The following is a 27161-nucleotide window of genomic DNA, read 5'->3' as shown; positions in this document are numbered from 1 at the left end:
TCCAGATCCCAGGAGACGCCTGCGAGCCTTTGATTCACCCTGTTCCGGCTGCTTGACTGCCTTTGCTCGCTGCTGCCTTCGATTTTCCGGTCGGGGGGCGCGCTGAGTTTTCACCCTCGCTCTTTCCTGCTCACCAAAGTTGCGCCACCTGTCCTCTTCCGATTCCCGTAGCACCTGGCAGCCTGAGGCAGGAACGGTCGAGACGCGCATCACGGGACCGACTCCGCACACCCTCCGCTCTCATTCGCTGGTTCGGTGGCTTGTTGTGTGGCTTTTTGTTGAGGTCTGTTATTGTTGCCGGACGCTCACGGCAATTGTGCCAAAAACGCGTTTTCTTTTTGCGCGTCGTTGTGGCGTGGTCTTCCATCTCGACTATTGGATTCTTGCGACTGCCGCGATTATTGCTGCTGGTGGAGCTGGGGGGTTTGTCGATTCGCGAGCCGCCTGGTTATCGCGCGCGTGTACACTAACTTCGCCACTAATTCTGGTCCCTGGCCATTCCGATCAAACTACATGTCTGGTCTCGGCGTCGGCCGACTCTGACCATCTCTGAATAATTGAGAGTCGGTCGCTTGTCTGAGTTCCGCTGGACAAGATGATGGGATATGGGGGTCACCACTACCCTCAGCAGCAACAATCCCAGCGCAGTGCGCTCCCACCACAACAGCAGCAGCAGCAGCATATGCAGTCGCCATCAACCAGCGCGGCTTCTGGGCACCTGCAGAACGGTACCGCATTTGCTAGCAATAGTAGTCTGTATCGGACGCAGACGCAGGCCGACCTGACAGGTCTTTCACCGAGTCTCCGGAATATGACTGCGACCTCATCGCAGTCGTTGGTTGGGGGGTTGCCGGCAGCCACCAGCTACGGCTCATATACGGGACAGTTCCAGTCGCCTACCTCGTCCGACATGCTGTCTAGGACGACGGACTCACTCGGTCAGATGAAAAGCCCGTACATGTCTTCTTTGCAGGGGACTTCAATGCAGAGTTTACAGCGGAGCATGAATCCAATGGCCAGTTATCGGCATCCTCCATTGAATCAGCAATCTGCGCTGTCTCCGCATTCGCAGACGATGGGTATTTCTTCTCCGCAGCAGTCGCTGGATCGACTGCAGCAGCAACAGCAGCTCCAACATCGACAGTCTCCGCATACGCATCCAACGGCGTCCACGCCTGCGACGGCCTCACCGATGCTTGCAACTAATTCACAGCAGCAACATCAGCCATCGTATACGCAGCAGTATCAGCAGTCTTCTCCTTACCAGACTCAACAGCAGTCTACGCCGTACCAGCAGACACAGCAAGCTAGCCAATATCAACAGCAGGCGCAGTCGTTGTCTCAATATCAACAGCCGCAAAAAGCGCAACAAACCACGCAGTATCAGCAGCCAGCGCAGCAAACACAGCAACATTCCACTCAGTATCGTGTACCGCAACAGGCTCAATATCAGCAACCTCAGGCCCAGCAATCACCGTACCAGTCTCAAACACAGTATTCTCAGTACTCGCAGGCGCAACAGAGTCCATATCAACAATTGCAAACCTATCAGCAGCAGGCGCAAAAGGCTCAACAAGTGCCTCAATCTAGCCAACAGACGCAGCAGACACCATCATCCCAGCAAACGCAATCCTCCCAGACTTCTCAATATGCTCAAGTGTCTCAGCCCTCACAAACCGCTCAATTTGCACAGGCGTCTCAAACTTCTCAACCTCCTCAGTATGCTCAAGTGTCTCAGTACCCTCAACCTCAGTCATCACAGGCTACTCAATCTTCGCAACTTGCACAATTGTCTCAGCTTCCTCAGACATCCTACTCTTCGCAGTCAGCCCAGGCAACACAACCTTCGCAGACTACACAAGCATCACAAGCGCAACAGTATGCTCGGCAGCAGGCTCATCAAGCGCCAGCTACTCAAGCTTCTCAGACACCACAGGTCTCACAGGCTCAGTACCAAGCTCGTCAACATGCCCACCCGCAAGCCCAGCAGGCACAGCAAAGAGTCCATCAGCAAACCCAGCAAGGGCAGGCGCAGCAACAACAACAGCCTCAAAAGGCAAAGCAGCCGCAGCAGGTTCAGAAACCTCAACAGACTCAGCAAGCCCAGCATAGCCAACAAAGTCAGCAGACCCAGCAGAGTGCACTTACGCCATATCAGCAAGCACAGCAGCGCTTCACTCAGGCCCAGCAGGCCCAGAAGGCTCAGCAGGCTCAACAAGCCCAACAAGCTCAACGGTCACCCTACCAGGCTCAGATCCAAAATCCCCAGCTGCAACAATATGCTGCCTACCAGCGCCAGTATCCACAACAGCAACAGTACCAGTTACAGTCTCCGCAGTTGCATACCTCGCAGACGCCTCAGCAGCAACAGTACAATCTACAAACGCAGCAGTCCCAGACGTCGCAATCTCCCCAGCAACAAATCACGCAGCAGACGCCACAGCAAGTTAATCAGCAGTTACAACAGCAAAAGTCCCAGCAAACGCCTCAGCAAACTCCGCAGCAACAACATCAGCAGATACCCAAAGCCCATCCTCAACAGCAGCAGCAGCAGCAGCAGCAACCTCAGCAGTCATCGACCCAATCTGCCTCAACCAAGGCTAAGCCGGTCAAAGAGCCTAAAAAGAAGCAACCCACCAAGAAGCAAAAGGCCGCTGCCGCCGCCGCTGCTGCTGCTGCCGCTTCGGCTCCTGCTCAGGCAGCACAGCCGGTACGGTCGACTCATAATGCATATACTGCTCCAACTTCTCACACTGCTCACCCTGTTCCGAATTCTCATACGGCTTACAATGCACCAAATGCACACACTGCCCATACTGCCCCAGCTCACGCTCACGCAGCCCAAGCCCAAGCATCCCGAGTGTCCCAGATACCTCAGTTACCTCAAGTACCCCAGCCATCTCAAGCATCACAGGCCCCGGCAGCTCAGCCAGCTCAGCCAGCCCCACCATCACAACCAACGCCGGCAGCGCAGGCGACAAATCACGTGAACGGACAAGGTCCTGTTACTTTCATATCCGAGAATTCAAACCGGGCGCCCACGAAACCTGGAGATCCGAATCACACTCCGAGAAAGCGAGGCCGCCCACGGAAACAACCTGGAGACGAGACAAAGCCGAAGAAGCCGAAGAAACCCAAAGTTCCCGTTGCTCCGGGCGATGCTGCTGCAGCTGCAGCTGCCGGTCTGCCCAACATCCCGGGCGTCGGCGTGCCTTTCCAGATTACAACACCTGGTCAAGCTGCTGCAGGTGCTTCTGGCCTTCCTGGTGCACCGGGCGCCTCTGGAACGTCTACCGCTCCCCCTGTCCCAATAATTGGGCCGGATGGCAACCCTATTCCCATGAAGCGTAAGCGAGGGAGACCTCGTAAATCAGAGATGGATCCTAACGCGCCCCGCAAGCCCAAGCCGCCCAGGGATCCGAACAAACCAAAGGGTACGGGTCGTCCTCGAGGTCGGCCGAGGAAAGCAGATGTGCTGGCACGGAAGAAGTTGGAGGAAGAGCAAGCTGCGGCGGCTGCTGCTGCCGCCGCCGCCGGGATTGAAGATGGGGTTCCTTCTGTTCCTTCTACTACTCAACCGGAAACGCAATCAACGTCGCAACCTAGCTTTCAAGCAGCATCTCAACCTGGGGTCCAGCCTGCTCCGCAATTTGTGAATTCCGTTGGGGCCCAAGCGCAAGTGCAAGCTCCGCCGCAGAGCGCTCAACCATCGACCGAGCCTCAGGTTCAGCACATGTCTCAACAACCTCAGCATCAAGTTCAGCAAATGCTTCAGCAATCCCAATCTCAGATGCAATCTAGACCAACAATGGCACAGCTGCAGGCTCAGCAGATGAAAGCTCAGCAGATGCATGCTCAGGCTCAACGACAAGCGCAGACCTCGAAACAGGCGCAGCAAGTGCAGCAAATGCAGGCCTCGAACCAAAGGCAAGCTCAACCGCACTTGCAAGCGCATTCTCAGATGCAGGCATCAAGTCAGAGACAGCCCCAAACGCACATGCAAGTCCAGCAGATGCAAGCACAGATGCAGCCGCAGCCGCAGCAACCGCAAACCAAAGCTCAGATGCAGGTTCAGCCTCAGAAAGCGCAACCGCAGATGCAAGTACAACCTCAAAAGGCTCAAGCTCAGATGCAGACGCACCAGATGCAGGTCAATCCTCAGATTCCTGCTCAGCAGATGCCGAAAGCTCAGATGTCGACCCAGCAAATGCAGTCCCAATCACAGCTACAAGCTCAGATGCATGCACAGACCCAACGACAGACGCAGTCCCCGATGCAGACCCAGACTCAGAGACCACAGGCTCAGATCTCTCATCAGCAAATGCAGCCCCATGCGCATGCGGCTCAGTCTCATGCAGCTCAATCCCGTGTACAAGTTCAGACACAGCCTTCTGCGCAGGCTCAGACCTCTACACACGCTCAGGTGCAACAGGTGCAGGCGCAAGGACAAGCCAAAGCTCATCAGCAGTACCCTCAAGCTCACACCCAAGGCCATACACAAAGTCATTCTTTGCCGTATCCGCAATCGCACTCGCATCCACAGGCGTACCAAACACAATTCCAAACTCAGATCCAACCGCAGCTGCATCATATGCAGACTCACTCGCTCCACCCACTCTCCCAATACCAACAACACCTTTCGCATCATACGCATTCCTCTCACTCACAAACCCAAGCTCAGCCTGGGTCTCCGATGACCTTGAACCCGGGTCAAAAGCGCTCCTCGTCGGCGCTAGACGACGACCCTCGCAAACGAGCCTATATCATGCCGCATCAGCTATAGCGTCGAGAGCTTACACTTGTCACCTTGCAGGCGTATGTTCGTTCCAGACATGATTGGTGTTATCATTACTCCCCGTTTCTATACCACTTAATATGGCGTGTCCTTTCCTTCCTAGCACTCGTGAGCCTTTTATCTCATCTATTGGTCGACTTGTTCTGCATTAATCAATCGGTTCGTCGTCTATTTATCTGTTTGTTTCCCCTGCTTCCGTTCCATAGCCGGCATTGTTTGATATTCCCTATACCATAATCCGTCTGCTCTGTCATTTGATTCGCAATCGTGTTATATATCATCCCTCTACTTGTTTCCGGTGTGGTCGACTGCATATTGTTTACTATACATAACTAGTATAATGACCACTTCAAGCGTTCCATTCCAAATTCAATCATACACCACGGGTCTAACAAACCCACAAGCGGTCCAACTCGTAGGAATCCGAGATCGTACTGGACTGCGACTTGGACGACTCAGGGCACCATTAGTATCTAAATTAGCCTGGCCGTAACCCAAACCTCTTCCTTTCTCTCGCTCTTTCTCCTCTCTCTCAACGTCAGACTCCCCTCCTTCCGAAACCTCTCTCTTCACCCACCTCGCCACCTCCCCCAAAACTCGGGCATCAACACCAGTCCTCACCCCCCTCCCCTCAAACATCCCCACAACCTCCTCCGTCGCAACATTCCCCTTCGCTCCCGGCGCAAACGGGCACCCACCGAGCCCAGCAACACTACTATCATATACGCGAACTCCACACAGATACGCCTCCCAGACATTCTCCAGGCCCCGTCCATGACTATCGTGGAAGTGGCCTCCGAGCTTGGGCACGGGGACGGGGACCTCGTGTGTGGTGAGGTAGGTTAGCAACGAGCGCACGAGAGACGGGGTCCCTGTCCCTGTTGTGTCGCCGAGAGAAACTTCGTAAACTCCGGCGGCGAGGAGGGTCGTTGCGCACTTGTGGACTGAGGAGAATGGTGTGGGGGAGTTGGTGATGGGGTCGGTAAAGATTGAGGAAATGTATCTGGTTTATCTTAGTTTACTAACCTACTATAGAAGAGGGTGGGAGAGGGATGGAGGAGACTCACCCACGCACAGCAACCCCCTTCTTCCTTGCTATCCTCGCAACTTCGACGGCCCGTTCCAGACCCTCTTCAACAGAACAGTTTATATTCGCGCGGCTGAACCCTTCTGTAGCACTTACGAAGACTGCAACCTCGCCGACACCATGCGCAAGCGCAATTTCTAACCCTTTGACGTTCGGCACGAGGACTGGTAGTCTCAAGGCACCCGCATCTGTATCTGTATTCGCATCCGCATCCGCCCCATCACTTCCACCCTTAGCCTCATCCTTGCCATCGACGGCCCTCCGCCGCTGTAGATGCCTAACAGCGTCACTCCTCAGTAACTCCCGACAATCCGCTAATTGCGGAACTGCGCGCGGCGAAACAATCGATGTGAGCTCGATGCTGTGGACACCTGTCCGGGAGAGACGAGATATCAGCTCGACCTTTGTAGATGTTGGGATTTGGTGCGCGATATTTTGTAGGCCGTCTCGCGGGGAGACTTCGACTATCCGAACCGCGTCTGGTATCGAAGGTGGCCTCATTTTCTTGGATTTTTGTGTAGTATATGATGTGGTATGGGGTTGGATTGATAAGTAGATAAGTAGAGAATAGGTATGCTAATCCATAACGAGTGTATGTGTGTCCAACCCGATCGAAGTCGTCTATGCCCCGCGCACAGAACTCAATCTGACTCTTACTTTTGAAGACGCCAAGGTTGTCTGTGGCAAACGCAGGGTCTGGTCGGGTTATATACTCCACGTTTCGATGAGTTTCCGGGCCGAGGCTGGGCGGAGACGACCGGGGCTGATGACGACATGCACCTGCTGAGGCTCGGGGACGTGGAGATTTATCGTCCGACTGAAGATTTCTGGGATATTTTTGTATTTATTTATGATTATGAAAGATAATAATCCGCTTGAGTATATTATACCGCTTTATTCAGACAGACTCGGTACTTTTTTTTACCTCGAGATGGAAGGATCAGGAGGGGAGGCTCGGTGAGGCTGTACGGGATATTTCTGGCAGACTTCAGCTCTCCGGAGTACCAGGATATGAAATCCGGTAATTTCGGACTCGGATGTATGATGCTAGTGTGAGCTTAGGAGTCCTTTGTGATACTCGGGGTAAGAGTCGTGACTCGATGGATGAGAGTCATTCTGACTCGATGCGGAAATAGGGCAAAAGTCTAGGGCTGGATGCAGGTCCAGTTTTACGCCTGAGGCGCTGAACATGGTCGACTCGCAAATTGTTGCTAGTGACTGGTTCATTTCCATCGAATATTTCATTGGCAACCATAACATTTTGCATTAATCATCTCCTCGTGAGTTGTCGAATCACTGCGTCCCCCGATATTAGTGTGTTATTTCCCCTCAAAAGGCAGACGCTAAGCAGCTGGCTAACAGTAGTTGCTGACTGGGCATATATTACGGGGTCCGGAAGCCTCGGCTGCCCGCTCCACACGACGCCCAGTCCTCAATCCTGTTTTGCACAGAATGCCTTCTTGTTCGGGCCTAATCGCCTCCAATTCTAACTTCCCCGGGCGCTGAACTCGCTGGAGTCCTCGCTAGCTTTATCCTTTCGGGCATCGATGGGGCCGAACCAAGAGTCGCCGCGCTGCGCTCAGGCAGTGCCAGCCGGTGCGGTGCGGACGCCTGACTGACGTCTGAGTTTATAAACTCGTCATGTCGCTCTTTCAAACTCTGTCTCTTTTGTGTCCCCAGGTGTTCGCTCCAGAAATGCATCTCCGGTCTTTTGCGAGTGTCCTGCTTCTCTGCGGAACTGCTCTCGCGGCTCCGACCAAGGATCGCTGCCCAGCTGGGCCCAGTGTCCCCAGTCCTGACTCGCTTGGCGCTCTTCAGGCGCTCAATTACAACAACCTGGGCGCGGAGAACAATGGCACCGCTGCTGTCCTGGTGTACGAACGCTTGCCCCGCTCCAAGGCTCAGGAACGATGCGCTTCGATCGGGGAGACCCTGTTCCCCTTTGCGTCTGCGCCTGAAGCCAACCGCACCGAGCTAGTGTATCAGCTAGACTACCTCGTCTACGCAAAGGATCTCCGTCCTGACGACGATGTATGGGTCGCTGGGGACGGCAAATGTCTGGCGTACTCTCAGACCAGGAAACAAACGTACTCTGCGCCGTGCGACTCTAAACTTCCGGCTCTCTGCACCTCTCGCGTTCCTCCCACCACGGACGTGGATCGCACGGTCATCGCCTCGTCTAAGATTACCGTGAAGAGCAACGAGTACACCTTGACTGGATACCGCGATGCGCGCTCATTCCGCTTCGTAGGTGTGCCCTTCGCAGACCCTCCAGTGGACGAGTTGCGGCTCGCTCCGCCACGCGCGTACTCGGGTCCTAAGAAGATCGATGCAACCAAGTTCGGAAGTCCCTGCGTTCAGGCAGGGTTCGGAGGAGACGTCTCGGAGGACTGCCTGTACTTGAACATCTACACCCCTGTCCTGCCAGAGCGCTCCGATACTCCAGTGCACCGCCGCCCCGTGGCCGTGTACTTCTACGGCGGCGCCTTTGTCTCTGGCGCGGCGTCCGAAATCGACTACGACGGAGGCAACTTTGCCAGCCGCAACGACGTCGTCGTCGTGACCGTCAACTACCGCCTTGGCGCCCTCGGCTGGCTCGCCACGGGGGACCTCACCACGGGCAGCTACGGTATCCGAGACCAGATCCTCGCGCTCGAGTGGGTGAACAAGAACATTGCGGCCTTTGGCGGCGACCCGAGCCATGTCACCATCTTCGGCCAGTCCGCCGGCGGGCAGAGCGTCATTGCCGTGCTCTCCTCGTCTGCAGCAAAGGGACTCTTTTCTGGGGCAATCGTCCAGTCCGCACCCGTTGACCTCCCCTGGTATACCCGTGAGGTGTACTCCTCGCTCGTGGTCCCGCATGTCGCCTCAGCCGTCGGCTGCGGAAACTCCACATCAAGCGAGGAAACCCTCTTGTCTTGCCTCCGCTCCATCCCAGCAACAAATTTTCTCGAAGACCCCAACGCCAACGTCAGCGTGACCTCCGCAATCGCCGAAGCCGTCAGCGAAAACTACCTGCACGTGTCCCAGCTCATCGCCAACATCGAGCCCTACATGCCGATGATTGACGACTCCGGGTCCGGCGTCATAGACGACCAATTCCACACCCTCCTCGAATCAAACTCGCTTCCCAACCGCGTCCCAACAATGTTTACAACCGTCACCGACGAAGCAACCTCCTTCGTCAACGCCGTCGTACCCAACCTCGGCTCCGCGCAGTCCTTCCTAAACACCCTCCTCGGCGTAGCATACCCACCAACCCTCGCGCAGACAATCGCAAACAACACAATCTTCCCCGTGACCCCCGGACAGAACGACAGCGTCCGCATCACGGGCGCCGAAGCCCTCACGTACAGCGAATGGGTGTGCCCACAAGCCTACCTCCTACGCAACGGCGGAACCACAACCTTCCCATCGCTCTACGAAGTCCAGATAACAAAGGGCCACGCCGCCTACAATCTCCCCGAAATCTGCTTCCCAAACGCAGTCTACAACGCGACGTGCCACTCCAACGATGTCCTCCCCGTCTGGGGTACGCTGAATTCGAAGACGGAGGGCGTGAGTACCTACTACGATACGGCCGACTGGCTGCACTCGCAGCTACTCAACGACGTCTTTGGGTCGTTCTTCCGGAGCTATGATCCGAATCCGGATGTCGAGTGGTTGAGGGTTAGGGGGCCTGCGTATGCTTCTACGTTGGGGATCTTTGCCGGAGAGGAGTACCGAATTGAGGAGCATAATCCGCGCGATGAGACGCTGGCGCTGTTGGGCATGCCACCGTCGACGGCGCAGAATCCAGGGCTGACGGAGAAGTGTGTTGTCTTTGAAGAGTATGGGTTTACGTTTGAGAATGCGGAGCTTACTGTCTAATCTGCGAATAAGTGGGGTCGACGTGACGTGCCGTGACGTTGTATATATGCTAATGATGTATATATGTAGTAGTTAATGAATCTGAATCTCATAGTACTATTGCGCAAGACAAATATGAAACATTAAGAAAGTAACCTGCAGCCAAACAATGAATCAAGCCCAAGGCCCCGTCCCGTCCATCGTATATTCAAGTGCACGTGCAGGGGTAAAGTATAGATGGCAGTTACATCGGTAATAATATAGCAGAAGTGTGTAGGACAGTATGTGCAGTGTAACAAGGGAGAAACTCGAGTAAGCGGGCTGTATACTGAGGCTACTTGGCCTTGTCATCCATAGAATAACATGAGCAGGAAGGGGCCAAGCAGATACTAAGCAAACTGTGTGAGGCACGAAGCTCTAAAAATAGACATCGAATACAAAGAAGCCATTTAAGATCTCGGGGCGGACTGCTGCTCAAAGGACTTATTCAGGAACCGGGAGAGGAATTTCCTCGAGCGATTCAGGGTAAATGTCGCTAGTACAGTCTATACTCGAGTCTTTCTTAAGGTGGTTCTTTAGTTATTGTGTAAGTACTTGGGCTAGCCCTAACTCCTAGAAGCTCCACTGTTGTAACACTGACCATGACTGAACAAAAGTATCCAAGCACTATTTCCAAACCAAAATCCCAAATCCCCATAGACCAAGTTACATTACCACTGGCCCGACAATTCTAATCCTAGACCGACGCACGTACTCCGTGGCCCAATCCTCCAACTTCTGACGGCTGTCATTAATCACCAACAACACCTCCCTGGCCGCATACACATCCTCCACACAATCATGGCCCTTGACTAAATCCGCTTGAATGATGTGCCCACACAGACTCTTCGATAAATGCTGCAACTTTGACAATCCGCTAGGCGGCTCTCCGTCCTTCCACTTCGGCTGAATCGCAATCACCTTCCTCACCTCGTTCCTCGCCAGGATTTGCGTATCAATCACATTCATCACATTCACGCCATTATGCGTGCTCACTTTAGTATGTCTTATTCCCACCGCCCGAAGGGCATTCTCTAGTGCATGCCCGACCAGAATCGTGTTCTCATCGTTCCACTCGAAAAGCTGCCTGCGCGCGGCTGCCACACTCTTCACCAGTTTTCCCTCTTTCCGGGCATCCGAGAAATGCGCCTCTGTAAGCCCGCTCTTCTCCGTGTGATAGCACACGACGTGCTGGGGAGTGTGTTTTACCAAGACGTCGACCAGTACATCCCCCGTCAAGACGTCAACAGCCACGAGTTGCGCAGCACGCTGATCGGTTTTTGGTCCCATTGGTCGCCGTCCAACGCGCTAATCAATTCGCAGTCGAAGGCGACGAAGCGACGTTTGGGGACGCGGGGGCTCCCGGTACCGTGGTTTATGGCCGTGGTGTCCACGTCTGGTGTGGGGATTGTTTCGGTGTCCTCTTCTAGGGGATAGTTGGCTTCTCGGAGCTCCTCCGGTGTGGCACGGTGATCCAGGAGTCGCTGGGCGACGCTCGCGCGGTCGCTGGGGGGGATCGAGCTCCATCTGTTTCCCGGGGGGATGGTGTGGTTGTAGTAGTCAGGTATTCCTCGGGGATCTCGTTGTAGTCCATGTTGATGTATATAGATGTTGATAAAGATAGTGCAAGTGTAGATGCTGTATAAGGATATAGCTGAGCCAGCAGTATAGTAGGATAGTATAACGATAGATAGAACGCAAAAAGACAAGAGACGGAGAAGAAAATTCGAAGACGGGAGTAGGCAAAAAGTATACTAAGCGTACATTCTACTTTACCAGCACATCCAAGGTTAATCTCTAAATATACTTTTGTCCTTGCCACGAACATGGCTCCACTTTCTCTCGGACAGTAGGTTCAAGGGAATTAGCGCAGAGAACTCATTGTAGACAAGGGGCTGGTTGTCATCTGAAACGGCCGAGTCGATGGCACAAAGAGGCCTTGGGGTTCGAAGGTAAACTAGGATTTCGGGTCTAGTGGTTGCTGAAAGAGGGTTGAGGCAAAATAGATAGTGGAAGGATTCTTTGTTGCTGCTGCTGTTGACCGTAGACCTCATCGGGTGTTTCATTGTCTCGATGCTTTGGGGGAACCCATAACTCGAAGATATAAAATACATAACCCGGCAGGCAAGTCCGACGTCTAGTTCACAATTTGCGCTCTGGAAAGTTTTCACCCGAAAAGGAGCATTCATCGCCCATCTCATTTCCCCAGATTGAGAGAAACAGAGAAGAAGAAATATAAATACAAAGGGAAGGAAGAAGAAGGAAGGGTGGAAGGGAGAAAGAAGCCTAGCCGTCATCCACCATTGCCAGCCCATTCTCACTCATTTCAATATCCTCTCCCTGCGGTGGAAGCGTCTCCGAGCTCGGTAGCTCCCGTACATCAATTCCCAAACTCGGCCCCATGCGCCCTAGAAAGCCCTCGCATATCATAAATGCCCGTCGGGCGGCGCGGCTCGAGAAGGCCAGGTGGTGCAGCCAAAAGAATGCCTTGCGGGTCTCCTTGACGAGCATCTCGCGCGTTAGCGGTGGGACTTTATTCTGATCGGCTGTGTTCGTTTCGTTGTCCGATGTTGCGCATGTTGAGAGGCCGATTAGTAGAGCGGTCGTCGCTTGCATAATGTAATGCAGGATCGCCCACCAGGGAGTTACTGTGGTTAGCCAGACAGTGTCGGGTTTCTCGGGAAGAATGGAAAGAAGCGAGCACGAGGCCTGGAGGCAGGCGAGGGTCATTGTGGCACGGAAGCTAGACTTGGATTTGGGATCTCGGGCTTTCTGAAGAGAGTTTGGGGTATGCGAGAGACAAGGGCGGCAGAGGGTGATTCGCGCGCTGTAGTAGTAGATTGCAAGTGTGATACGCTCGCGAACATAGTCCGCGCCGGGTTCAATGTGGTACCTATCGTCTGTGGAGGAGAGGAAAAAGCGGTAGGCCTCTGGAATTTTGCGGAGCCAGAGGTCCATGCTCTTGCTGTGTTTTTGGAGCCGCTGTTCGAGTTGACCGGGTGTCTGGCGGAGACCCTGAATGCTATAGACGCTGTTGATCACCGTCTGGGCGATGATACTGAGGTCTACAACGTAGTGAAAGAAGAGCAGGGGGCTGGGCTCGCAGCGAACAAGCCAGTCTCTGGCAATCTGGGCTTCCTCATCGTTCTGATATATCGTCAACTGGAGGCGGCTCGCTTGCAGCGCCGCGTCGTGGAAGATGTCGTTGAGTGGTGATCTCCGGCTGCCTCCTCGTTCGTCAAATGGCACAGGAAGCAGCGCAGCACTGAGTTCTTCACCGCAGCCAGATATCCGGCCAGTGATTGAGGTCAGGAGATGTTCAAGAAGGAATATGGACCACCAAAGACGGCACCGTGCTTCCTTGGATGCGTGATGGGTCTTGTCGTCTTTGAACCGAAGGTTGATGCCGAGCGATATAGCGGAGCGCAGAGCCATACTCGAGAACTTGGACCCACTATGCGGGTCAGCAGCAGCAAATAGGTGTATAGAAAGAATACTCACCTGTTCACCTGTCCCAAGGCAACAAGATAAAACGCGACAAGTAGTTCCACCTGGATCTGCTGGAGATCATCATGGTCAAACAGCACATTTTCACCAAGGCAGAGCCTCCGAGTACGGTTCAAGAAAACAAGATCATCTGTATGAGCATCCTTCGCATTGACCTCGCCAGTCAGCTTGCAGAACCGACATCCGAGAGCAAAGATCATATTCAACACTGCAAGCCACTTACGCGGCGGGTTGACAAACTTCTTGGTGAAGAACTCCTCATACTGCGACGTAAATGTGTTTTCCCGGACCACCATGAACGCTGGGTGGACTGATCGCATATACGCGTGAAAGTACTTGTCGGCAAGCGGCTTTGGTGGCATCGCAAAGGGATCAACCGAATCAGAGAGAGGGAGCACCAGGTCGTCGAGGTGATAGCTCATCGACATGATCGGTACTTGTCTCCCCGAGGCTTTCTTCTCGAAGCCCGAATCGCCTTGCTCAGCTCGTTGTCCCGACACATCCTCCAGCTTTTGCAACCACGCAACCTCCGAGTTCTTTCCAAAAAATCCCATTGCTACCGTCTTATCGCTGCGATTCAGATCCTCCTTCACAAGGTCGATCTCGTCAAGCGATCCATGCGATGTGGACGAGTCCGCGTCGCTCCCACCATCTTCGCCTTCAACATCCGCGTCGCCGTCACCATCGGATGGGGACCGTTTAGTAACCTACACCGTTAGCTCGTGGATATTCTCCTCGCCTGCCACAACTATTACGCACCGATAGGGCCTTTCTGATCCGCTTCGTCGTTCCCGGGTCCATTTCATTCTCGAACTGGCGCAACAACTTCTCATACCGTTCCACCTTCCTCGACAACACTCCAAGCTGCTTCTGGTCGCGAATCCGCTTGATGTCAATATATGAACAGCTCAACGCGTGCTCGCGGCACTTTCGACACTCCGGCCGACCGCCGTCGCATTTGACCTTCCGCTGTCGACAAGGCTCGCAGGCACGCGCGGACCGGCGTCGTTGCGACGATGTCTTGGCGCTGGTAGCCCGTGGAATCGCAATCTTGGGTGCAGTCATTGTATCTTGCGGCGGCGGGAAGTGCGGGTGCTGCGCGGCATTGAGATCAGGGTACGGCGTGAAGGGATAGAGCTGGTAGTTCACCACCGGAGGCGCGCTGTTCGAGCTGATGGACCCTGCCCGCCACATCCAGTCGGAAGATGAGGACTGCGAGAGGGCCCCCTGATTATTTGGGCTCATGTTGCTATCGACATTGTCATTGCTCGCAACATGGTTGTATGCGGAAGGATGATTGGAATTGAACGAATCGTCCATTACTGGTACCCATGAGTGGTTGCCAATTGTGATCGAAAGGCTGTTGAATTGGCTCCGCGTAAGAGCTTATAAGTCTCAGTGACTTTCGAAAAGGAACTCGACAGGCCTCCTGGAATGTTTGGGAGCAAAGAGGGGCAGGTGAATGATAGCAGCTTGTAGGGGTGGCGGAACCTTTGGCCTTACAGGGGATGATGTCATGCGCATCATCATCGCGGTGACGACTTCAAAAATTAGGGAACTTTTATATGTTAGATGCGCAGAAGATCGTCGTGTCAGCTGTAAGGATTTTGCAAGAGCACTCGATTTGCTATTGTCGGGCGCCATTCTTTCCTGCCCTTTGACTGTCAAAACGCTGGCTTTTTGAATCCACAAAACACATTCTCTAGCCATGATCAAGGTCCCTTTCAGGTGCGAGCTCGTCCCTGCCTAGACTCAGACACTCATACTTGTCAAGCATCTTGCACAGGGGATGACACTTCGCGATTGCACGATACCTTATATCCTCCAACTTCTCCAGCCCCTTAGCGCACACATCAAACTGCAACGACTCGGTGAAGTTTTCATCAAACACATCCTTGACAACATCAGTCACCCTGTCGCTTTCACGAATTTGACTCCCTTGGTGTTTAGATCGAACTTGGACCCGAAATAGGTGAAACAAGTTCCGTCCGACATGAGACCGGCTCGCGATGTTGCCAAAGGTACATGCTAGGAACAGAAAGTCGTCGTCCTGGATATCAAAGTCCCGATTTAGGTTGAGCAGCACGAAGAGAGCCAGGTTGATGGCGTATACAGCGAAGTGGTGGATACGGGTAAGATGATATGCCCGCTGGTGCATGCGCGCAAGACCGGCGATAGCCTTCGCGGCGTTTTGCGCTCGCTCGTAGGGTGATATGACCTCCCTAATAGCGCCAGAACCTGCCGGACTATCGGGAGTAATCATGGTGTCTGAAACATCATTTACTGTTTCAATTTCGGCCTTGTATAACAATAGAATGATGATTAGAGTGTAGTATCGCATGCCCATGATAATCACGTATGGCGGCGGGCATCGCAACGGATCGTCAAAACTGACCTTCTCGTCTATTCCTTCATACCACTTGCACAGTTTGCGATCCAAGTCGGCCTTCTCCTCTTTCTGTTCTTTCGAATGAAAATCATCATAATCCACCGTAAAGAGACGCTGGGACATGTCGCAGGCAATTTCGCACAGCTCCCATGATTTCGCAAAGTACTCGTCGAAGTATGAAGGACGGGCATCCTTGAAATAGGGGTATTGCTTCCACTCTCTTTCCTCGGCAGAAAGTATAGGCCGAGGTAGGTTGACTTGACGTATGACGCAGGGCCTCAGAAAGTCGGTATGCACAACTCTAGCAGTGTTAAGTTCGGCTTCTAAAACACGAATTAACGAAGCGAGAGCTTACGTATCAATATGAAACAATCCCCAGGCAGTCCTCTCAAGAGACTCTTCCATATCAGAGGAGATGTGGCCAGGTATCAGATTAGAACCACTCTGACCAACCAATCCCATGGACTCTCCAATGTTGATCGCCCGGTGGAGCATGCGGTATCCAAAGTCCTCTTTTCCAGACAGAGAGTATCTGGCACAAGTCAGAAGATGGTGCAGAAAGCCTTGGAATTTGAGAGGCAAACTTCTCATATAACATCAAAGTGCCCTGTAGATAGGCCAAGGTAAACTTTTCAGGTTCCTGGGCACCTAGCCGCTCAGCCTCCGCAAGAAAATCGTCACCCTTGGTCATGATGTCACCGGGTTGTCCATGCTTGAACACCTCCGAGATCTCGGAATAGTGCTGGATGTGTCAATTGAGATTCCGTCCTGTCTAAGCACAGGTGCAAGAGGACTAGACTTATGTGGTGCGGGATTGCATACGCATGCATTCGCAAGTAGTGCATTCACCAAGAACGGACTGCACAGCTCGGAGCTCATATCCCCAACTTTCATATGCCGGATAAACACATCACGGTTCAAGAAGATATGGGATGGGTAATCCCAGGTGAAATAGAGAGATACAAGATGCGAGACGAGATCCGAATCCATCGTGACGGTTGTCCACGGTTCTGCAGGGACCAGATATGGGGGTTCGCACAGATAGCTGAGATCCATGACTTGAGGTCGGAAAGGCGATCCCTCGAGGGTAATGGAGTAGGGTTGGTTCATTTCCATTTCCAAGAGAGTCGTACGGATCAATTGGAGTATGTCATTCATTGGGGTGCCCTTTCGAATACACGAAAACAAAGTTCGGCCATACGACTCGTCCTCTGCTCGAACCACCCTCAGCAAATCGTAGAGAAAGTCTTGAAAGTAAACAAGCTCCTCGGCCGTATGCTTCGCCGCCACTCTGCGCCGCTGATCCTTGGTTTCGTCAAACACGCATTCTCGACCATAGGCGACACAGTTATCACACCTGTAAGCACCGGAGCACTGCAATGTCAGAGAGAGATGTATCAGGGTCAATTTCGGAAAAGGTAGTCACCTTTCGCTTGGACTTTTTGCACGCCAAGCATGCCATTGAGGCACGCTTCTTCCCATGTTCGCTTGAGCCTCGACGCTCTCGCGGCGGAGAATCGGCCACGGCCGGCTCATAATCAGGAGAGGGGACGGGCCCGGGCCCAGGCGCAAGAGTTCGATGCTGGGGTACTGCCTCGGGCATTTCCAGGCTGTAGGCGGGCGCCGGATTTATCTGAAGTGCTAAACAGAGTGATATCGTGTTTGCATAAGATGCTAAGCAACGTCGGGATCAGAAAGACATGCATCGTATGCGTATTCATTTAAATCGAAAACTGCCTGTTGGGTCATGACGTTCAACCGGGGCTTGGTTCGGCATTGTGCGCGGCGATAAGTAGTATGATCGCTGATAAATCCGTCCTCACTACAAGGATGATTGGATAACAATTGCGGCATTGCTGGCCAGCATCTACCGCTGGATACAGCCATGACTTCGCACCGTGGTTTACCGGAGAAAGCATAGGGGGTGGGGAGAGTCAGAGGGCTCAATGTTCCGCTGGAAAGGCCGCCGTGGGGGATTTACACGTGATTCTGGGTGGACCCACGCTCGGAAGGGGCCTAGACCGGGCGCTGGCTGTGGCCGCAAGTCTGATCCATCGGAAACTGAGGAATGTTTTTGAGTGACTTCCAGGATCGAGAAGCTTCGGGTACATCTGGGGTGAACCTGGATCTGCTATGGGGAATCATATGAACATCAGATTGCGCAAATCTGCCATCATTCGACAGGAAGCTTTAAGCGCATGTGGATGAACCGGATATACTCAGGAAAAGTTGACTCCGACGCTATAGATAATCATGTGAAATAACTTAAAAATCAAGAGACTCTGGTTGTAGAGGGCGGGAAGCTTCAGGCGCATTTTGGCTCCATCCAAATTCTCGAGCCTCTTGGCTACATAAGCATGTGATCTTTTTGAATTTGAATTCCACCAGGGTCTGAATTAGTTGTAGTAGAATGTAAAACGAAGACGGCTAGATACATTGTCGCCAGTAGTTTAATGCTCAAGGATACGCAAGCTACCCTGCACAACGCAGTTCTCTAGCACAGAGCCTGGTGGAATGTCAATCGTGCTGGTTTCAGTAGCCACAATAATGACAGTTCCCTTCAGTGTGACATTTCGGCCAAGATTCACCGCTCCAGTGATGGTGAGATGGTCGAGCTCGACGATACGAGGGATGCTAGGGATACGCTTCTGGAAATCAGACACCTTCTTGAAGTCTCCTCCGAGCTTGATGACCGGGACACCGCCGAATCGGTTGGGGTCCATGACCAGCTGACCGTGCTCCAGACGGTAGAGATCTGACTTGACCAGCAGCAGATCAGAGCAAGTCTTGACAGGAAGGAAGCGACGACGAGGAACATTGACACCGTGAGCATTCTTGAAGTGACGGATAGCGGCACCAACGGCTGTCTCGAGCTGGTAAATGGCCTGGTCGGCCTCGCCCTTCTTGTCGGCGGGAATGGACTTTTCATTGGCAATGATCTCCATCTCAAGCTCGTTCTCCTCCACAACACGCTTGATAGCACGGAGGTTCATCCAGATGTTGTTTGTGTTGAAGTACTTGAACTTCTTGATAGACTTGAATTCGTTGACGTGCTCCTTGGGCACCTGGGCGATTTCCAGGAGACGGACTTTGCCCTCGTAGTCGATAATGGTACCACCCTTGACGTCAGCCTTGGTCTTATCGGTCAACTCCATGATGTATTCAGCCTTGGTATCGACCATGTGCTGGAGGATACGCATGTCCACGACGGCGCCCAGGTTGTCAGCGTTGGAGAGGAAGATGTACTCAACACCACGCTCCAAGAGCTTGTCCAGGGTGCCGGAGTTGTAAAGTGATTCGAAGACGTCACCGTGACCAGGGGGGTACCAGTCTTGCAGAGGAGCATCAAAGGATTTGGGTGCGGGCAATAGCGAATCCTTGATGATTCTAGGGTACCGGGACTGGTTGAAAGTGATGATATCAACGTTGTGGCCCTGGTACTTCTTGATGATCGACTGAGTGTCCTGGTCGGTGTTGAACGAGTTCATGAGAACGAAAGGGACGTTGACGTTGTATGTGCGGTTCAGGTGCTCAATCTGGCGGACGGACAGATCCAGGAAGGACATGCCCTCACGGACTTCGATGACGGACTTGGGGCCGACGCAACCCATGGAGGTTCCCAGACCACCGTTGAGCTTGACAACGGCCAGCTTGTTGAGGAACTCGACAGAGGCCTCGCTGCCAAGATCATCGTAGTTGACGACTTGTGAGGGCTGAGGGGGGGCAATGCGATCCCAGTTGACGACGTTGCCCTTGGCCTTGTCGTTGAGGAACCGACGGAAGAGGGCAAAGAAGTTGTCGGTCTCGGCCTCGAATCGCTTGCGTTCGCTGGGATCAGGGACGGTCTCCGCGAGGGCGTTCAGGGCGTTGCGCATCTGAGAAGCGGCAACACTGGTAGAGGCATTTTCGAATGCCTAAAAACATTAGCATACGGTCGACAAAAGACACCAGACTGAGGGAGGAAGCGGGCAGAAATCGCAAAGCGGGACAAATATGAAGGCCAACCAGACAATCCAGTGATTTTCATCAGAGCAAATCTTCGTGGCGGTGGAAAGCCGCCAAGGCATAGCATGCAGCATTTTGGAGGTCTAGGTGGTACAGAGAAAAGCAAAAACCAGCAAGGTGCAGAATCAGGAGAGGACATCAACATCACGCAACTCAAAAGTCCAATCGCGGCAACCGCAGTCGACAGTCCCGATTGTTAATCTTGAACTGTAGTTGGGGGCTGATGTTGACTTTCAAATTTCAGTTCAAGGAGGGGAAGAGCAGACGTCATCTGCGCAGAGAGGGGGCTTGTTTCCCAATTGACAAGAAACAAAGAAAACCAATAGAAGATCAAAAACACAAACTGCACAGTTCAGTGACTGACCATGTGAGACTGGGACTTTCCATGGTGTTTCCCAAACCCAGTGTTTGAGGACAGGTGAGTTGGCAGATCTTTGGTGGCCATTGTGTCTGCTGTTCTGGAAAGAAAAGAGCTGCGTTTATGCGGGAATCTACTGTTGACCGGATATCAGCGTCAGCAAGGGAAATCGAAGCGCAAGACAGCGGGCAGAAAGCATGCTTTAAGTGGCATGGAATCGGTCCACGTCGCCACAGCAAGATGGTGTGTCGATCCCTGGGAAAGGGAGGGCCAAATGTTGACAAGCTGCCGTCATGGCGGCCGGCCGTGCGACATGGAGAGGAGCATGGACAAACTTACAATCCAATGGCGGGCAGACAGACAATGGGGAGGCGAAAAAGCCAAGGGGGGAATTGCAGTAGGAGAAAGCTGGACTGAGAGGAGAGGAGGAGGAACAGGTTGGTTTTATTTCTGCTGGTGAACAAGAATGACGAAAACAATTATTCTTAGCCTTGAATTGAGACCTCCCCACTTCTCCCACGCCCACTCCCAACACTTCAGGGGAGTCGAGAGGGGGAGCTGCCATACCGTATCTTACCCAGGGTACTGCTGCATTCCCACGCTTCCAGAAGCGGTGGACCTGGCCATGGTACCGTACCGGAACACCACCACCGTCAAATATGCTGGATATCAAATCGACCAGATGACCGTCGAAATGAAATTATTTGGAGGCACATTCCCAGACGGATTCGAAGAAGGTTCGACTGGTGTTATTCTTAGCTCAGTCACTACTGTATCTGTACCTGCACGGAGAAGACTAACTGACTAGGTACACAGTTCAGCTGGACTCAGGTTACGAGGTCCTATCAGCAAGCCAAAGATAGCGGTTGGATATCATGCATTGGCAAAGTCATCTCGACGCGGCATGTCTTTCCTCCTCCAGTCCTCGAGCAGCCAAAATCTGACATCTAGAACCTCCTATCCAAGCTCTCCTCCTATTCATCCCCTTTCCTTTTTGCCCTTTACCCGCCCGTCCAGGGTTCAATAAATAACGATCTCAAAAAGAGCCCCACCGCCTCGTCATCGCCCAATTCAGACAGCTCCAAGCTCCAGTCCCAGTTCACCCCTCCTGAGCCTCCAAGACCCAAACATGATTGACAGCTCTCGCAGGTGACAGACTCAGCATGCTACTATCAAGACAATCCCAATAATTATTCGAAGTACATACATCGTATACAATAAATACCGCACATCCCACCTTACATTCACCACATACCGACATCGGGAAATCCGCCCGAACTTTCGATTCCATCCAACAACCCAGTCAAGGCCGGCGTTCGAGCCATGCCCCTCCCTCCCTTCCGCCTGTTGCTTGGACTCGATATGTCTTGGACTTGGAGCCAGCCTTGGGCACGCCGCCCGAGACAGGCCCGAGTCCAGAGTGAGTCCAGTCCCGAAGCCGACTGGCGGCGACTGAACGAGGCCCTCTTCAAGTTCTAATTTTAATTTTCAATTCCCACTCTGTTACCCTACTAGTACATATGTACTTTGTACCCCTCCGTCGCCCTCGCAACTTAAGTAACAAGGTGTCATATGGATGAATCTCAGATCTCCTTTTTTTTTTTCTCTTTTTTTTCCCCCTCCCTTTTTTGCCCCTCCAGACTCCGGCGGTCCCTGTTCCGACTTGATTATTTCTTGTCTCAACTACCGCGGCTTGGACCGACTAGTTACTAGCTCGCTTTTCATGACTTATGTCACAGCCTAGATACAGAGTTACTTCGTGTACTTACTTCTGTACTCACTAAGTACATGTAGGTATGGCAATCCGCAGGCGTCAACCCCGTCAGGTATCCTTACCTGAGTAAGTCAGATATGTCACTTTGGTGTGTACAGATATCTGTACTGTGCATATGTAAGGAGCGGTGAGACAATTGAGTCCAACACATTGTCGCATTCCAGAAGCTGAAAAAAAAGGTATCTAACACAATAACAATCATTACCCAAAGTCCTCCGCCCAGAGGCTGTACACAAACGCTACATCATGTGAAGAGCCACAACGTTTGATACCCGCAAGAATAGAATAAGAAGGATAGAAAAGGAATATCTCCATTGTAGCCTAAGCTCCACTCACGCTGCGCTTGCTGAGGAAGCTACGGCGAGGCTTTCTGGAGTCAGGACTGTCCAGTACTTCCGATGAGTTGTCGCCTGTCGTAGAATGAGCAGTGCCCGGTCTGAGACCGCCATCAGACATGGTGAAGCTGCTTCGGATTTGAACTGTCCCACTGCCAACATTCACCGACTTCTCCTGTCCAGCTACCGAGCCCTGGTCGCCAACGAAGAAGATCGCCTCGCCCAGGACGCTGTCGGAACCAAACGTCGAGTGGTCAACTACTCGAATTTGATACTGTGCATCGGCCGTCGTGTTGTGCACGCGGCAAGTCTCGTTCGAAGCGTCATAGTAGACTGGCCCACCCCCGCTCTTGATAGCTTTGCTCTTGAGCACCTCTTTTGCGCCTTTGGGGCCGACAGCCCGCACAAACACACGAACATTAGCGTTCGGAGGGTATCCTGTTGCAGATACGATCGAAATGGACGCCGTTCCGCTTTCTCCCTTGCCGCCAATGCTGAGTCTATCGCCGTAATGAGAGACACCACTACGAGTACGGGAGTGATGAAGCTCGCTCTTGGGTGCCGCTTCTGGCGGGGTTTCTCCATCGACGAGGATTGCTGATGGTACATCTTTCTGTTCTTTCTCTTCATCAGAAGATGAGTCGTCTCCCCGGATCTTTGACATGATTCCATGCTTCAAGAACGAGGCACCCTTGATAACGTTGCCCCCAACAAATCCAACTCCCTTGACGGGGGCACCGACAATCTTTCCTGGCGTGGCAAAGGTACCAGAGAAGGTAGATGACCCTTGCCGTGAGCGCATGACATACGTCGGTTTGAACAGCAGTTTTAACCTGATAGCACCCGACTTGCCGTCAAGGGTAAGAGTAACTTCTTGCGCCTGGAAAGGATCCAGCATTTCAAGGTTGACTGGGGCGCCGCCGAGGTAGTCTGCCTTGTCGCCAAAGTCCCAGTCGTAAACATCGCACCGGAAATCGGCACCAATCCGGGATTTAATAGGGACCTCAAAGAATTCGTTCCAAGCAGGGTGCAGGGTCTTTTTCTGCACTTTGGTCTTGAAGACTTCCTTGCCGTCCAACCGGAATTTGCAGTACGGGTCACTGTATCCATTTCGGTCGGCAGAAGGCAGATCCGCCGCATCAAGCACATCCACGCGGAGCGTGCCCATGTTGTTAATGCTCTCAGTGGGGTCGAGCTTCATCGAAACCGGAATGTATCGAGCACTGACAGTGACCTTGCTGACTTCTCCCTCATTCGACCGGAGGACGAGCTCAGTAGGAGTGTACTAAGCAAGTTAGCGCTATGTAATCCAAAGAAAAAGGGCAATGGAACATACGAGGATACGTTGAAGTGTAGAATAAGTGTCACCCGTCAGTTTTGCCACGATATGCTCGTCATCGTCCTTTGCATTGAGCTTCTCCACAATTCGAAGCGTGATCTTAGAGAATTCAAGCTCACGCACAAAGGCATCACCAACTGTGCATAATGTCAGCTTCAATCAGTCAGGATCGGATGGGCAAACATACTGTCTTCGACCTTGCCGCTCTTTGTTCGGATCTTCGGCGATGACCATACCGGGAACATGTAGTCATCCATTAGAATCTCCACATGGACGTTGCTTTGAGATAGATGGACTTCGTGGAGCTTGAACACAATGAAACCGGATTCTGGAAGAAATTAGCACAGTCACCGGGAAAGAAAAAGGATGCGTGTTGTACCGTAGTTGCCAAGGTCATCCACGGAGATGTAAGTCTTGGGAACCTCCTTGATAGACTTGACCGACATGGTCTCGGAGTTTCTGGTACCGGGCCGGGATTCAAGACTTGCACGGCCATTTGTGTGCACGTCCGCAGTGCCATTTGTCATACCTCCCTTCCCGGAGGCCTTTGAATCAACACTGATTGACTTGGAATGATGGCTTTTGCGCTTCGAATCGGTGCTCTTTCTCGAGAGGTCGGTTCCCTCAGATTCGCCGCTAATTTCCTCGTCTAATTCGTCTTCTTCAACTTCATCATCAGGGTTGACGACAGGAATGGTGGGGTAGAAAGCGACTGTGTAGAACAAATCGCCTTTGGCGGAACGTTGGCCGAGACGCAGGGTACTGGTCAGTTGCTGCTTCTCGTCATCAACCTGGTACTCGCCGGCTTCATCCTCATGCACATAATCTGCAGCAGAGAGCTCTACCGAACCAAGGGAGCGGTCGCTTCCAACCGATTCTTCATCCATGACTTCGAGGGTAAGCTTCTCACGAGCACTGTGGATCGGGATGTACACAACTTCGTCCCAATCGGGGTCGAGGTTGTTTCTGAAGGTAACTGTTCGGGCTTTCATGTAACCAGAGAGCAAAACGCGGGCGTAAGGATCAGACTTGCCCATCTTCTCCAAGTTTCGAAGACCCGCCGCGCGCTGGAAATGGATTCGCATGACACCGATGGGGTCCACGTAACCAGCGCCTCCCGCAATGCCTCCGATCGCGACAGGCTTCCAATCCAAAACCAACTTGGCACGTCCAGACTTGGCGCCATGCAGATGGAACCATTGATGACCTTTCTCCATCATTTTCAGCATGTCGTTCAACTTGATTTGGTACGATCCTAGGATCGGGTCCTTTGTCAGATCCCTGTCATCCTTAATGACCAAACCAAGGCGAGCATTCTTTCTGTCCGTGATTAAGAATTCCTTGGAAGCATTCTGGAAGATAGGGTTGTTCGTCCGCTTGAGTTTGTTGGTCATGTGGATTTCCTTCCCATTCAGTAGGAGAACACCGTAAGGGTTGAGTTGTCCAACAATGCTCTTGGTTCCGTCCAAATCTTTGGCTTGCTCGACCGTTAGTCGGGCGATACCCGTGTTCATTTCTGGTGGCGGTTCAATTTCGCCATTCTCAAGCTTATTCCCCTCCAAAACAGGGAAGAATCGAATATCGGCATGAATGGTACCACGAGATCGGCCGCTAGCCAGAACCTCCAGATACACGCTCTCATGCTCCGCTTCTTGTTCGAGTTTGTCTAGCGCAAAAGTAGCGGTTCCAAGTTCCTTGTCTTTTCGGAATTCGTTCCAATCGTATGGCTGAATGGTCAAAGTGTCCGAGAAAGATGTGATGATAACATAGATGGTCTCATTCCACCGTGGGCTGTCCGTATCTTGTATCGTCTTGGTGCGGCCCAGCTCCGTCCGATTGTTAAGGGAGACAACTGCATACGGATCCGGGGTGCCTGCAAACTTATCTGGGTTCTTGAGCTGGTGGGCGCCATGGAGAGTGACGGCAACGACACCGATTGCCTGGTCTACCGCATTTCCGGCAAGCATCTTGGCGATCTCGATAGGGAATACGTTGGGTTCGTACATCATGGGGCCCAAGTTGGCGTGGATTTGGTCCTTGATGAAGCTCTCGAGTCCAGGGATAAAGTTGATGTCGAATCCAAGGGTGTCGCCACCGAGAGGTTTGCAGACATAGTCGATTTCCGGCTTTCCAATGAAGCAAACATCGACGCGCTCAATGTGAGGGAAGGGGATCTGAAGCTTTACCTTTACTCTCATCAAGCCGCTACAAGCCATGTCCTCAACGATCACATCAAGGCCCTTGCTCACGACTCCCTTACCAACTCGTACTTCCAAGACAACCTTTGGGTTGATCTTATTCTTCAATTGACGAGCGGTCAAATCCATGACGTCGTTGGGGGTGAAGCTAAACTTCCAGTCCATGATGACAGTGTCCACCTCCGTCTTGGGGTAGGTCTTAACGTGCTCCAATCGCGGAGGTTTGCTACCCAGAACAAACGTCTTCAGGCGCAGGCTGTCCAGAAAGGCCGGGGTCGAGGTGCTCAGAACTTGGTCGACGGAGTTGATGATAGTATCGCACATTACAGGCGCATAGATCGGCCAGAACTTGACCAAGAAACTGTTGATCCACTCCAAGCTCTCGGTGTCGGTCTCCAGGCGTTGCTTTGCCATCTCACGGTTGACGTCGTCGCGGAAGTTCCGCCGGACTCGACGAATAGAAGTCCGATAGTACGTGCTGCAAGCAGCCATAACGATGAAGATCCAGCCAAGTCCTCCACCTAATACAGCAACGATCCACGAGGCCAGACAAGCGAAGACGATTACTCCAGCATTGTGATACCAATCTATATCTCGTGCGTCAGTAACGGAAAGTAGCCAAGGCTCTGTAGATCACCTACCGCCGAAAAATTTGTCGTCCAGTTTGCCCTCCAAGAAGGTCTGGTGATCGAGCAGCGTCGTGTCATCGTGCTCTTCCTTGGTTTCTTCATGCGCGAATCGTGGAGCCCATCCTGTCCGGTTGCGTGCCCACCGCGCATCATCGTCTAGCTCGCCTTCCTTTTTCTGATCTGCCACCTCATCGGCCTTTTCGTCCAGTAGTAATCCACTTGCGGTACGTGGGGGAGGAAGGTCGTAAGGTGCTGGAGTCCCGTCGTCCTATAGATTGAAGCTTTGGTTAAACACATTCCCAATCTCAACCCGACCATAAGCACTCCACTCACCTTGTCTGTGATCACTCCAACACCCTTTGGTTTCCGTTCATGGTGGAAGCCCGGCGGGACATGCTAAAGAGAACCATAAACGTAAGCGGCCTGCCGTGTTCACCGGGTACGAGGGACATAACTAGAACATACAGCTTTTGCCGCAGCGGCTTTCTCTTCTGGTGATGCATCTGGATCGAATTGATACGCTGGTAAACCGGCCTTGCGGTTTTCGTCTACCAATTTCTGCTCAACGGTCTCGGGCCGGATGTGTGATCCGGGGTCTTGCGCAGCAGCCTGAGCAGTTTCTATGGCACCCTGCTGCTTCAACTCGGTCTTTTCCAATTTCTCAGACGCCATGGCTGTCGATGAGCCTCCGACGGCGGGAGTCCCCTACTACAGAACCGCAGCCGTTCAATCTGATTGCAACCGGTAATCAGCTAATTATCTCCGTTGTCATGCCAGAGCAGTGGGCTAAAAGGTAATTTGAGGTATATGGGTCTCGCAATTCGATCTCAAAGGCACGTAAAAAACGGTTGTAGCAC

General features: G+C 52.7%; 8 protein-coding genes across 8 annotated transcripts; 2 read left to right on the top strand and 6 right to left on the bottom strand.

Annotated features, from left to right (window-relative positions):
- Positions 1–595: 595 nt before the first annotated feature.
- Positions 596–4783, top strand: BJX68DRAFT_271132 (uncharacterized protein; the record flags this gene model as incomplete). The annotated part of the gene is made up of 1 exon (XM_071046882.1): positions 596–4783. One exon carries the CDS (start codon positions 596–598, stop codon positions 4781–4783), a length of 4188 nt encoding a protein of 1395 aa, XP_070894596.1.
- Positions 4784–5183: 400 nt separating this feature from the next.
- On the bottom strand, positions 5184–6383 carry BJX68DRAFT_271131 (hydroxymethylglutaryl-CoA lyase; the record flags this gene model as incomplete). Its single annotated transcript, XM_071046881.1, has 3 exons — positions 5184–5249; positions 5369–5798; positions 5863–6383. 3 exons carry the CDS (start codon positions 6381–6383, stop codon positions 5184–5186), a joined length of 1017 nt encoding a protein of 338 aa, XP_070894595.1.
- A 927-nt stretch (positions 6384–7310) lies between these two features.
- On the top strand, positions 7311–9848 carry BJX68DRAFT_245528 (putative cholinesterase). Its single transcript, XM_071041509.1, has one exon. It carries the CDS (start codon positions 7524–7526, stop codon positions 9750–9752), a length of 2229 nt encoding a protein of 742 aa, XP_070894594.1. The 5' UTR covers positions 7311–7523; the 3' UTR covers positions 9753–9848.
- Positions 9849–10436: 588 nt separating this feature from the next.
- BJX68DRAFT_271129 (uncharacterized protein) lies at positions 10437–11060 on the bottom strand (the record flags this gene model as incomplete). The annotated part of the gene is made up of 1 exon (XM_071046880.1): positions 10437–11060. One exon carries the CDS (start codon positions 11058–11060, stop codon positions 10437–10439), a length of 624 nt encoding a protein of 207 aa, XP_070894593.1.
- A 996-nt stretch (positions 11061–12056) lies between these two features.
- On the bottom strand, positions 12057–14522 carry BJX68DRAFT_271128 (transcription factor domain-containing protein; the record flags this gene model as incomplete). The annotated part of the gene is made up of 3 exons (XM_071046879.1): positions 12057–13224; positions 13272–13984; positions 14037–14522. The coding sequence occupies 3 exons, from the start codon at positions 14520–14522 to the stop codon at positions 12057–12059; spliced, it is 2367 nt and encodes a 788-aa protein (XP_070894592.1).
- Positions 14523–14979: 457 nt separating this feature from the next.
- On the bottom strand, positions 14980–17269 carry BJX68DRAFT_271127 (Zn(II)2Cys6 transcription factor; the record flags this gene model as incomplete). The annotated part of the gene is made up of 5 exons (XM_071046878.1): positions 14980–15967; positions 16022–16198; positions 16251–16408; positions 16489–17040; positions 17093–17269. The coding sequence occupies 5 exons, from the start codon at positions 17267–17269 to the stop codon at positions 14980–14982; spliced, it is 2052 nt and encodes a 683-aa protein (XP_070894591.1).
- Positions 17270–18116: 847 nt separating this feature from the next.
- On the bottom strand, positions 18117–20116 carry ugp1 (UTP glucose-1-phosphate uridylyltransferase; the record flags this gene model as incomplete). Its single annotated transcript, XM_071043466.1, has 2 exons — positions 18117–19580; positions 20036–20116. 2 exons carry the CDS (start codon positions 20114–20116, stop codon positions 18117–18119), a joined length of 1545 nt encoding a protein of 514 aa, XP_070894590.1.
- A 2008-nt stretch (positions 20117–22124) lies between these two features.
- BJX68DRAFT_271125 (putative membrane bound C2 domain protein (vp115)) lies at positions 22125–26976 on the bottom strand (the record flags this gene model as incomplete). Its single annotated transcript, XM_071046877.1, has 7 exons — positions 22125–23423; positions 23475–23614; positions 23665–23805; positions 23857–26262; positions 26317–26572; positions 26638–26700; positions 26770–26976. The coding sequence occupies 7 exons, from the start codon at positions 26974–26976 to the stop codon at positions 22125–22127; spliced, it is 4512 nt and encodes a 1503-aa protein (XP_070894589.1).
- Between the last annotated feature and the right edge of the window lie 185 nt (positions 26977–27161).

This window comes from Aspergillus pseudodeflectus, assembly GCF_044049435.1.
Source record: "Aspergillus pseudodeflectus strain CBS 756.74 chromosome Unknown BJX68scaffold_57, whole genome shotgun sequence".
In the NCBI taxonomy this organism is placed as follows: domain Eukaryota; kingdom Fungi; phylum Ascomycota; class Eurotiomycetes; order Eurotiales; family Aspergillaceae; genus Aspergillus; species Aspergillus pseudodeflectus.
The sequence above is the reverse complement of the archived record's forward strand: the minus strand, read 5'-3'. Positions and strand labels throughout refer to the sequence as shown.